This window comes from Pteropus vampyrus, unplaced genomic scaffold (assembly GCF_000151845.1).
Source record: "Pteropus vampyrus isolate Shadow unplaced genomic scaffold, Pvam_2.0 Scaffold5, whole genome shotgun sequence".
Classification (NCBI taxonomy): Eukaryota; Metazoa; Chordata; class Mammalia; order Chiroptera; family Pteropodidae; genus Pteropus; species Pteropus vampyrus.
Window position 1 is genome coordinate 4761011 of NW_011888786.1, and position 12885 is coordinate 4773895.

Consider the following 12885-nt stretch of genomic DNA (forward strand, 5'->3'; position numbering starts at 1 on the left):
ATTTTCAGTCTTCCTTCTAGGAGCAGGTACAAGAGTGGCCTTATTCTCTATCAGCATAACTGTACGCTGTATATAGTATGCTGAGTATTAGTCATGTATAAGAAACTGTAGAGAAACTACTCAATTTGTCATTCTTGATATTTGTATATTATCCAAATCCCTCATGTATTTATTTTCTTTTTGTCGGAATTTATTTTCATCTATCAATTTCTTTTTAAATTTTCTTTCCCTCTTATGAGTATAGCACAAATTCTCACTGGCCTTCTTGCACTTTATCTCTTTATGTGATGATTATGTCTTTCCCTCAGTTTTATAGGTTTTGGCACTATTCTTTTTCATCCAACTTCTTTGTCCTGGTCTATGGAGTTTTGATATTTTAACTCCTTTTTTCTTGCTATCATTTTGATCCCACCATGTGTAAGAAAAATATACACATCCCTAGTACTGCTGCCTCTTTTTGTAGAGAGGTTTCATTCCCGTCATTTTCTCTGAGCATTTCTTTATTATATTTTTATGACTTTTAGTTCATATATCTAATATTGCCTATCCAGACGGAATTTCTGCCTTCTGTGTGATCTCCTCCTTCCACAACCCCTCTCCCCCGCCCCAGGTATCCAAATTGTCTCATTTCCAATAAACATCGATTTTTTAACATGACCTTAAAATCAGAATGATTTGTTGGAAAAAAATATTTTCACAATACAAATATGACACACCTCCTAGCTAGTCTTCCTTTCATTGCTAGTTGAGCAAACCTTTAAAGCGAAAGTCCCAAATGAACAACCTACTAAATTATCTGCCCCTTGATTCTTATTTGGGTCTCCCACAAGTTATATGCATCCTGTTTCCTTTTTCATGGGTTCAAAATTGTTCAGTATGCAAAACTGTTCTTTTGGGTTGCTCTTTCAAGTCGTACTTTATTCACCTCAGTCATATCAGTGCCTAGGACGTTGGCAAATGATAAACATTCGAAAGATAACAGTTGGATTCAATTTATTCAGGCACCAAGCTTAGAACCTAGCAAAGTTCCTGGCACAGAGTAAGTGTACAATATCTCTTGTTGAATGAACTGATCGACAGTATTGAACTGAATTGATGCCATCTTCATCTGTTCATTTGTGTTCCTGAAGCCTCCTCTTTTCTTATGCTTGACCTTGAAACATATATTTATTCTTGCTTTACTCTCCCTTAGTTCTCTTACCACCTTGACCCAGACCATACAGAATTCTTTCCTCTGTTTGATTAGAAAAAAAAATGTTTCTTCTGTAACTGATTTACCTTTTAAAAAAATCTATAATCTACACAAATTAATTTTTATATTATTCTATATAATTGTCACTGGAATCTATACAAACAGAATGTCTCTTTGCACAATATAGCACCAAGCTTTATTCCCTTCATATTTTATAATATAGTCCACCTCTCACTGACATCTTAATAGGGAATGGCTTTTTTTTTACTCTTATTTATCTCTCTTATATTTTCCTCCTTTCCAAACAGAAATCGTGTACTGCTACCAAACAAACATATTATTTAGATTCTCATTTTAACTTTTTCTTCAGATATTATGACATCTATTTATTTCTTTCCCAATTTTTTTCTGATTTTCAAAAATAATATATACTCATTGTAAAGAATGTAAAACGTGTGTGTGTATGTGTGTGTGTATATGTATATATCTGTGTATATATATAAATATATGTATATATCTGTGTATATATATATAAATATATATATATATATATACAAAAAATATATATATATAAAAATATATATTTTTTTTTTTTTCAAATTAACTATGGATGGCAAATCATTTGCCATCCAAAGATTTTCTACTTTTTCTGAGGAAAAATTTTGTTCTAAACAAAATTAAGATCCCTTCATTTCACCCTTTTGTTCCCTTAATCCTTAATTTGTGCCTCTGCTAATATATTTCTTCATTTCACTCATCAAACGAAGTTTAGTCATCAATCCAAAACCTGTGCTAGGTGCCAAGTGTGCTGAGAAGATTAAGTCATGATCCTTGTACTTAATGCCTCATCAGAAGTGGGTACCATGAGGATGCATTCCTGTTTATATTTCTTTGGGGAACATAAATTTTAAAAATTCTTCCGTATTAACATTAATGATCACTGTCTTCACAGATCTTACATTTCTCAGACATACACATTGTATGTTTAAAACTTCAATTCCTTTTGCTATTTACCAATATAATAAGCCCAAAACTCATCCCGTTAATAAGCAATGGATTCCATATCTAGGGTTTGCTTTTGTTATATACAATATGTGTTCATCACATATGAACTCTGTGTGTGTGTGTATGTGTGTGTATACAAAAACATGACAATTTCGCAGTGGACATTTCTGTCAAAGGGCAATGAATTATGAATCGTGGTCATTTTATTAAATTTTGTTTCTTTATATTTTCCAAACTTTCTGTCATAAGTGCACATCTTTATGGAATACTTGCTAATCCACTCTATGCCTGAATACGGATATATGTTAGAAGAATTTCTTATGCTGATTTGGTATCTGATTTTTTTTAATTTAAATTGTTTTTTAGTGTACTCTATGGAAATAAAATCACGGAACTCCCAAAAAGTTTATTCGAAGGATTGTTTTCCTTACAGCTTCTGTAAGTATTTGATTGTTTCTAATCCATTGAACCAAATATTATATTTTAGTCAGTGTACCATCTCATATTTTCATGGAAGCTTCAGAAAAATTTGACCCAAAATGACATAGTTTATTGAAATGGAGAAGATTAACATAGTGGAGCTAAAATTGTTGATGGTTATTTTTTTGAAGAGACAACGCTTCAAAGTTGTCCCCTAGCCTTTCTCTCTCCCCCGTCATGAGTGTTTACATCCTGGCTGCTCTGTCTTTTAAAGCTTTTACAATCCCTGTCCTTTGTGAAACTTCTGTGGTTTGATTTAACAACAGTTGGAAAGGAGAGAGACATATCGATATGTTTATCCACCTTTATGCAAAGAATTTGCAGGAGTAACAGTTCTGGAATAACATACCCTAGCACAAAGATGGTGTACAGTAGGCCAAAACACAGCAGTAACACTCAAACTAATCCTTACTAAGAGAATTATCTGTAAATCCTTGGATTATGTCTTTAAAGACCACTTTGCTTAGACAGTAGCTACTTCTCCTTTGTCTCAAAATAAGTATTTACTATACATTTTTATAAGCATAAGACTTGACCCCAGGTGTTATTTTCAATGCTTATGTGAAAAGGAAATTGGAAAAAATATGCTCATATTAAGATGGTTGCTGTTGGATCATCAAATTCTGTTCAAATCACCAAACAATAAAAGTATGCTTTTTAGGGCACACACTGGCCTGGCCGCTGCGGGCGCAGAGATGAGTACGATGTAGTTACTTCTCTCAGCTAGTCCATAGTCTACTTTAAAAATTTTAAATTTACAATGTTATCTTCCCTTTGGGGTATATGCATTTTTTTGGCATTGGGGCTCATACCATTTATTTGATAAAAAAATTATTCCTAATCCCACAAACTTCCCAAATGTAGATATTTTTTCTTTCTTGGGAAACGTCTGTTCATATGCTCAAAAACAGGGATAGTTGTATCCTGTTATCCATGTTTTAAGTTTATCATCCAGAATCATATTTTATATCACAGCCCAGTTTTCATGCACGTACACACAAAAGCGAAGCAAATTGTTAACAAAACAGCATTCACCCTTATCATGAGCAGTATTCTCCATTTTGCTCCATTTCTCTCTCCCACAGACCAGTGAGTCATGATAAGTGTTGATCTTAGTTATCTAATGACTTTATTTAGGTTTCAAATTATTTTTAACCCTTGCAACAGATAGCAAATATTGTTTCTGATCTTTAATAGAATGATTCTATGCACGTTCCCTCAGGCTAATGTTTTATCTCTATATTAAGGCTCATTTATGATCATTTCTCTACAACTAGGTGAGAACTTGGTTAAGCATCTTAGATCTGCTTGAACAGGTGAGGTATTAGAGAGAAGAGGTATAGGTAAATAGAAGGAACAAAATGAATTAGTGTCCAATAATTTTTTTCTCCCAATTTTTGCACCACATCTATTTAAAGTAAATATAAAACGCTTAGAACAGCACCTTCTTCCACTGTCTTCCGGGCTCCCCACCTTTTCCTTGTCCTAATGTCCTGTGCTTTAACTCCTCTCTTCAGGTAGCTGACAATTTAGGGAACAATTTAGGGACTTGTGTTGTGGCCTCGAGTGGGGAAGAATGGGATTAATCACTCCATACCTCAAACCAGGCCTCTAAGCTTTTAGGAAAGTATTATATAGACTACAGAGAAGGCAAAAAACTTTAGCTTCTGAAGGCAGATTAAAAAAAAAAAATTGCAACAAAGAAAACACCACGAAGAAGTCATAGCATTGCATGTGCATGGAACACCTAAGAAAAGCAAGCAATTAAAACAAATCCTTTGTATTAATTAGAGATTCTTGTGGTCAAAAGGGAAAACATTTCCGAGTGTTAGATAATAAGGCATACAAACCCAAACTACATAGTACATGGTTTTTTGTTTCGTTTCGTTTTGTTTTTGCGAGCTACTAAATATTTGTTAAAAGTCCTAAGTATCAAAGCACTGAGCTAAATGGTGATGGAGAGAAAGATATTTAAAAAAATGTCTTGCCCACAGAAGGCTAAACTGTCTTTGGGCAAAGTGAGCTTAACATAAAATAGGAGACAAGACTAAGTAACACTGAATAACTTCCTTTGGAACCTAGAAGAAGGGATACTTCAGTTGGACAGAAGTCAGATTCTGGAAAAGTCGGACCTTCTGTGAGGCCTTGATAGCCCATAAGGTTGAGTAAAGTGGGGAGCAGGACAAGTATATTCCCAAAGGTGAGTCCAGCATGAAGAAAAGCTCAGACACAACCATGTACATCTATGAGAATGACGTTTGCCAAACCAAAATATTGATGTAGAATTTCGATAGAGTATAGGAGAAAAAAAATGAGTTTGTGGGATATTGTGATAAACCAAGCTAAATGGATATTTATAATGCAGGATGAGGGCCTTTAATATGGTAACACATGGTGTCAATCTTCAAGAGGGTTATAAAGTATTCATTCAACAACAGATCTTTAGTGAGCACCTAATATGTGCTGGGTACGTGAGAAAGGTCAGGGAACAAAATATCCTTGCTGTCTGGAGCTTATACCCTTGGGGAAAAGACATGCAAATGACAGTCAGCAAGAACATAATATGTAAGGAAGTTGTATATAGTACAGATATATGTAGCTAGGAAAATAGAAAAAGTAGATCACAGTAAAGAATTTGAGAGTGCTAGGAGATGGGGAGGGACGGAGGCTGACAGTAGTGGAGAGCGTGGTCGGAGTAGGCTGAATTACGAAGGTAAGAGTTGAGCAGACTCAAAGAAGCAGAATAATTCACCAGGTAGACAACGGGGAGGACATTACAAGCAGAAAAGACTGGCAAGGAGGCCTGTGTGGCTAGAGCGGAAGCAGCTAATCTATGTTTTAGAAAGTTCACTCTGTCTTCTGTTTTGAGAATAGACTGAACTTTTTCATAGTACAGCTCTAAGGACTAATGTTTGATGGCATTTTTTGTGATCGCCTTGACAACCAAGGCTGGATCTACTGTTCTACCTCTGCATCTTCCAGGGAATGTGTTTAATAAGTTCTTCTTAAGTAAATTCATGGATCCTAGATTGAGACATTCCTTATTACAACCTTTGCTTTATCTGGTATAACCCCAGATCTTCAGCCTGTGATACATAAATTATTATAGTTAAAAGATTAGTGTTGAGAATTTAAAAAAATGTATTACTTGGTTGGGTTTTCTCAAGAAGGACAGAATCTTGCGGGTGAGTCAGGAGATGCTGCACTTTAATTCTACAACTGTTTGATCAAACAGACTGTTGAATGCCAACAAGATAAACTGCCTTCGGGTAGATGCTTTCCAGGACCTGCACAACTTGAACCTTCTCTCCTTATATGACAACAAGCTTCAGACCATTGCCAAGGGGACCTTTTCGCCTCTGCGGGCCATTCAAACGATGTATGTATATCAAGATTTGGATCAAAGTAGATGACTGTTGTTTTCACTCTGAATTCGAGAGTTCAGTTCATAGCATGTCATGTATAAAAGTGTTCTGTGTGTGTTTCTGAAAGGCATTTGGCCCAGAACCCCTTTATTTGTGACTGCCATCTCAAGTGGCTGGCGGATTATCTCCATACCAACCCGATCGAGACCAGTGGTGCCCGCTGCACCAGCCCTCGGCGTCTGGCAAACAAAAGAATCGGACAGATCAAAAGCAAGAAATTCCGTTGTTCAGGTAATTTCTCACTTCACGTGACATGTCCCCTGTGTCACCAAAAACAGTGGTTACATGAGACCTAGAGACAGCTGGCCTTCAGCTGAATTACCAAGCATTATAGAATCATATTTCTTTTTCTTCTGTTCATAAAGAAAAGAAAAGAAAAAGAAGTATAAACACAATTCATGTATCCCTCATATGTAACATTTTTTAACACGATGTAAAGCAGAATGAATAGGCTACTGGCCAAGAAAAAAGGATGTCTGGATACTTCATACCGTATTCCCAGGGTTCAGACTTAATAGGGGCCTTTTAGCTAACTCAGAATGCCTTTAAGCCTGTTCAATCTCATGTTTGTTGTATTAGTCTTCACTGAGAGACTTAAGACAATTAATCATGTTTTTATTTCTTGAGAAAGTGAACTGAGGCTTGGTTGCATGATTTGCTCAGGCTCAGAAGTAGAGGTAAATCTGATCCCTCGCTTCTCACGCAGAATGCTGTGTTTCTTCATTTTGCATTCTCTTATTTCGAATAGGACTGTGAGAATTCCTTTTTTTCCAAAAGGCCATTTTTTACCATTTTGAAAATATTACATTTATATATAAAAAGCTCAATAGAAATGCATTGTATTAATAGTAACTAGAAAGCTTACTTCATTAAAGCTTACTGTTTGCTTTGGTCTAATCTTTTCTGTTCTCTTGTGATAAAATACATTCTATATGTTTTGGGAAGTATACTACCTAACTCTTTTAGGTGTATTTCACGTTTGGCAGTTAATTCATACTAAAAAGCTAATATCGAGACAAAACTGGTTATTGTCCATGGTTCTAGATGCATTTACTACTCACTGTCCATTATTGTACTTTGGCCACTGCTGTGAATATACATTTTTCACTTAATTATCTGTAGTAACTTGAGTCCATTCTTGGTCTAATATAACTCATATCTCTGCTTGCTGACATTCAGGTGCATCTTCTATTTTTTTTCTCTTTTTTTATTTAGCTAAAGAACAGTATTTCATTCCAGGTAGGTTTTGCTTGGTAGTAGGACTAACTGCAGACACCCTTTCCTCTCCTTATAAAATATAGCTTCTAAACTTTTGATATGCATGCTTTTGAAAGTACAGTGCGCACTCTGTAGATAGATTCACTTCTGCATAGATCACTTGTAGCTGTTTTCCTGAACACTTGACCGTTGCATGCAGCTTCTGATGTTAAACATATATGTTATTAAATTCCCACCTTTTTTTAACTTTTTCTCTCACTTTGGCATATTACCTAAATTTCTCACAGTAGCTAAAATGTTCGAACCTATGGCTTTCTACTTAAATCATTTTCTCTCCTTACCTTGTATATCTGATCTTTCAACCTGTTTTTAAAATATGGCTTATTGAGCTGGTTTTAAAGACAGACATTTCTGTCATCAAGGAGCTAGTTCTACATGAAATCAGTTACATGAAAACACAGAATTGTGTTTTCAATTATGAGATTTACTTTTTTAAAATAGGTTTTACACTAAAAAAGTGTTTCTTCCTTTTTGCTTGACTTTGCTTACTGCTGCTTCATTTTTTGTGCAAAAACAGCAACTTCCTAGTGATTTACATGCAGTTGCACTGTGTGGCTTTACATTCTTGCATACCTGGAGTCATAATAAAACTCCCCCAAAACAATACTGACATCGATCCCGAAAGCATCAGAAGTTCATGAGCCCTAAGTGTTTTGAGTCATTTAGGCAGATGATGAAATCTTTCTTAGAAAAGTAATTGAAATGTTTTACCACTATAATCTTCACACTATCAAAGCTGATGTTTCTAGAACTAGCTCTTTGAAATATGTATCTTTTTGTACTGTTTCCTTGCCTGCCAATTGTGTAAAAAGCCTCTTGATTTGTTTGTTTTAAACTATTATATAAGAATATATGTTAGTACTAATTGATTGGCCACATTTACCATCTGCTGAGTATATCCTAGTCTCTAATATATTTTAACAGCTGTAAATTAAAAAGTATTTATGTAGTATTAGTGTCCAAAAATCCATACCTATTTTCTAGAGAACTCTGGGTTTCATCTCTATTTTAAGGAGATATGTGTTGCTTGCCATTATTGAATTATAATTTGAATAATTTTACACGTTTAACAGATTTCGTTATATTATTTTGAGCTTGGTTGATTAATAATATTTTATATATTACACTGGCTGCATAAGAAGTAATCAATTGAAAAGAACAGTTGATTAGCTTTCATTGGCAATCTTTAAAATTCATTATTTTTACCCAATTATTAAGTAGAAAGTCATCTGGTAGCTATTACTTACCCCAAAAAAGTTATATTTTAAACACCAGCAGAACTGTAGGATAAAACATTAGTATTATTTACATCCTCAAATTATAGCAGTTAATATAATTGTTACCAAATTATTCAATCTATTACATTTAAATATACTTACTAACGATTTAAAAAATAATATCTTCAATTCACCAAATAAAGAACAAAAGTCAGATTGTTTTCATAAATTCTGATACAGTTTTGCCCACTTATTAACAGCAGCCAAAATAAGTTTTGGAAAACACCTTTTATATCAGATATCATGGCTTACTTGTCAATTTCTGATCATTCAATTTATATTATTTAAAACAATAATTATAGAAGTCAGGACTCAGGAGAATTCTTTGGTCCTTTTCTCCCTTTCCCCCCACCCAAGGTTTTAATTAATATTTGAGCCTATCTAAAGGGGTGTCATGAAATAAGCATTATTGTCATTGCATTGAATGCAGATTATTTTAAATATAAGATATCCCCCTAGTGTTCCTGTTTTTTAGATTTTGTTCCAAATATTTTCTTGTTTTACTTTTAAACCACAATACAACAGATTTTCAATAAATAATCATGACATTAATTCCAAATGTAATGAAATCATTATATTCGGCTTTGCAAACTTCTTACGAGATTCTGATTCCATTTTAACTAAGTGACATTATTTGTAAATTGGAAAGGTTATTAAAAAGCGTGTAAACCACAAGCTAAAGACTCATCCAAATGAGGATGGTCCTTGAAGAGCTCAATGATTAGGTTTTCACTTAATTTTACATGGTTACTTGCCTACCACCATGCTATATGGCATTCTAGACATGACAGACAACAACAAAGAAAATCTGTCTTGCAGAGAGTTTATCTTTTAAAGGAATTGACAAGAACTTAATCTGTGCTATGCATCTTGTATGCCATTGCTTTTCCTGTAAGACCACCATTAATAAAAGTTTACAAAGCATGATGATTTTTATCATACCATGCCATTCCCTGATAACTGCCACAGTAAGGAAAGGAGAAAGAGACCTTATTTTATATATATATACATATGTGCCTATATTAATCTTAATCGGGATTACTGTCTTTTTTTCCTTCTTGGTGATCTTTACTTTTGCAGGAGTTCACCATTTTGGCTGTAAGTAAAAGTGTCTGATCTGAAATGTAATGCCCTCCCTTTTCAATCCTGATGTACTTTCTTCTAGTCTCGATCTTTCGCGCCTTTATTATGATTATTATTATTATTAATTTTTTCAAGAAGAAAGCACAGATCTTTTGAGCTTCTCTGTTTGTCCTCGTAGCTCACCTCCAACTTCTTCCCGGATGTTGTTCCCGAAAGCTGTTGTTCCGTCCTGCAGTTCTGAAGGAACGGTGGAGGCGCCCTTCAGTGTAGCCCCTTCTTTGTGTTTCCAGGAAATCTTCGGTAGTTACACTCTGACTATGGTCCTAAGCATTCTACGGGAAGAATGCATGTCATGTGAACAGTACCACACTTCCAGAACGTCTGTAGCTTTTTTCCTGCTTCCCTTCATCTTTCCTCTCCGTCTTACCCTTGGCCTAGTGGATGGTGTAGTGATTATGTAGCGAGATTTTCTGTTGTGCTTGATCTAACCATGTGGTTGCCAGGTATGAGGAAAACATGGTTCCGTCAAGCACCATGGAACGTCACGCAGCTTTCTACAGCATGACAAGCTGCTGAGGCTTAAATCAGGATTTACTTGTCTCTCTTTATAAAATCAAAATGAAAAAAAAGAGGGCTTTTTAGGCATTTCTGAAGATTACGTGAGTGGGAGAGAATAATAAAAGACCATAGAAAATTTAAAAACCTGAGTGCATCTATTTGCCTTGAAAGCCCTAATTTAAAATGATACATAGGAATATGTTTATTACTGGATACATTTTAAATTCCTGACTCTGAGAAAAAATAATCTTTTTCACAATTAATAGCCATTGTGTGATTAGCTGTCAAATAGGCTAGAATGGCTCATAACTGGATCAGCAGAAAGTACAGCTGTGAAAAGCTCATCTCTCTTACTGTTTTCCTGTCCTGTGAATCTAGTTACTCTTTTTTTCCAGCAAATTACAAGCCCTTGTTTTAACCCTCTCCTGACATCCATTGACCAAATTTCCCCCAAGTTGCCTCCCTGCTGCATAATCTATAGTTATCTTCCTTTTTTTCCTTCCGACGAATGAACAAACATTCTAACCTGTAGACTCAGTATTTTTTTTTTTTCCATTTTTTTTTTGGCTTGAATCCTCAATAGGTACAGAAGATTATCGATCAAAATTAAGTGGGGACTGCTTTGCAGATTTGGCTTGCCCTGAAAAGTGCCGCTGTGAAGGGACCACAGTTGATTGCTCCAATCAAAAACTCACCAAAATCCCGGACCATGTTCCCCAGTACACTGCAGAACTGTGAGTTCATCTCCCAGCAAAATCCAGGGTGGGAAGGAGGAAACAAACACATCTAAGTATTGGAATTTTAGTCTTGCCCTTTTATTCTCAATAATTGCAGTAATGTTAATGAACACACAATGGCATAACTCTTCTCTGTAGAAGAATATGTTAGAAGCTCTCTTCCTTCACCTTTCTGGCCCAAGATGCAACTATAAAAATTATTTTACCTGAAACTTACTGGATTTCATTAACCATTGTCACTATAATCAAAATAAATAAATTAAAAAAAATTATTTTACCTCTCAAAAATTCAGTTAGCATTTAATAATACTACTAATAATAGCATTCGTTTGTATGTATTTCTTCAGCATTATTTATGCCTAAACCTATTTCTAAGCACTGAATAGATTTTTAACATGTTTAGTCTTTACAGCAACCAAATAGTTTGCGAAGCACCATTTTTAATCTCTGTTAATTACAAATTCAATCTGAGAATCTTTTTTTAATCTGCTTTGCTACCTCACAGACACACTGCTGGAAGGATTCGATGATTATTAAGTATTAAAGCACAAAGGATAGTTTTTTCTGAACAATGTATAGCATAGCAGAAAATACTGAAAAGACAGAGTGTGATCAATTCATACTTTTAACCCTAACACAGGGCCTAGCACGGACTAGGTCCTAAAATACGTTTGTTGAGTCATTTATAGACCCGTTCCCATGTATTTAGATACCGTGCCCATGTATGGTTTGCCTTAACTGACTTTATTTATAAAAGTAAGACATTTAATGTTAGTGTTTTAAAAATCCAAGAAAAACCCAGTAAAATCTCATCATTTTCTGAATGTCTTAGCGATGTTTATGCATAGCACCATCTGGTATTTGTCATTAACTGCTTTGCATAGTTGGTTGTCTTTCTGTGCATGTGTAATCCTTTGTCTTCAACTAGATTATGGCCCCTTGACAACAGGGATTGTATTTTATAGTTTATCTCCCACTGTGCCTATACGCATGCCTGTTACTTAATGAATTTTAAGCAATTTGAATAATTGAAAATAATGGAATGCTTTCAAAGAGATGACAGAAACTAACTTCTCTATTTATAGTGATGCTTTTATTATTATTATTATTCCTGTTAATTCATGAAGCTATTTCATAGCCCTAGGACTTTTAGCAATGCATGGAGACCGTGCAATAAAAGCCCCAAACTCCATTTCTATAGTCATATAAGGAGTTATGCTTATTTCCAATAATACTACAAATGATAATTCAAATCATGTCTTCCAACATGATAATACCTTAAGAAGGCTTACTTATTAATCAAGAATTGTATTAGAAACTAGCGTCTAATTTATTTTCAACAGAAGATATATGTGTGTTTTAAGAAATTATGAATTTTCTAACTTATACATTTAAAAATCAGCACTTGGAAGAAAATACCTGATAAAGGATTTATATACAGAATGTATAAAGAAATCTTACAACTCAACAATAAAATAAAAAGTGAAAATGTACTTGACCCATTTAAAAAGTAGTCAAATTACTTGTATGAACGTTCCTCCAAAGATATACAAATGGCCAGTAAGCACATGAAAAATTTCTCAGTATGATTAGGCATTAAGGAAACAAATAAAAATCACAATGAGGTAACACTTCAAACCCACTAGAACGTCGTAAAAACAAAGAAACAAACAAACAAATCAATACAGGTGAAATTGGATCCCTCATACATTGCCGGTGGGAATGTAAAATAACACAGCCCTTTTGGAAAACAGTTTGGCTGTTCCTCAAAGAGTTAAACATAGATTTACCATGTGACCCAGCAATTTCACAGCTATGCATATATCCAAAATAACTGAAAACATATATTC

At 34.5% G+C, this 12885-nt stretch overlaps 1 protein-coding gene across 1 annotated transcript in view; it reads left to right on the forward strand.

The window, feature by feature from the left end:
* Positions 1-12885, forward strand: part of SLIT2 (slit guidance ligand 2) — a 344129-nt gene that overhangs the window by 247896 nt on the left and 83348 nt on the right. Inside the window, exons 12-16 of the mRNA XM_023533952.1 lie at positions 2564-2635; positions 5913-6056; positions 6170-6333; positions 7318-7341; positions 10882-11032. Of these exons, the coding sequence (XP_023389720.1) occupies positions 2564-2635; positions 5913-6056; positions 6170-6333; positions 7318-7341; positions 10882-11032 (555 nt within the window). The remainder of the gene's footprint in view (positions 1-2563; positions 2636-5912; positions 6057-6169; positions 6334-7317; positions 7342-10881; positions 11033-12885) is intronic.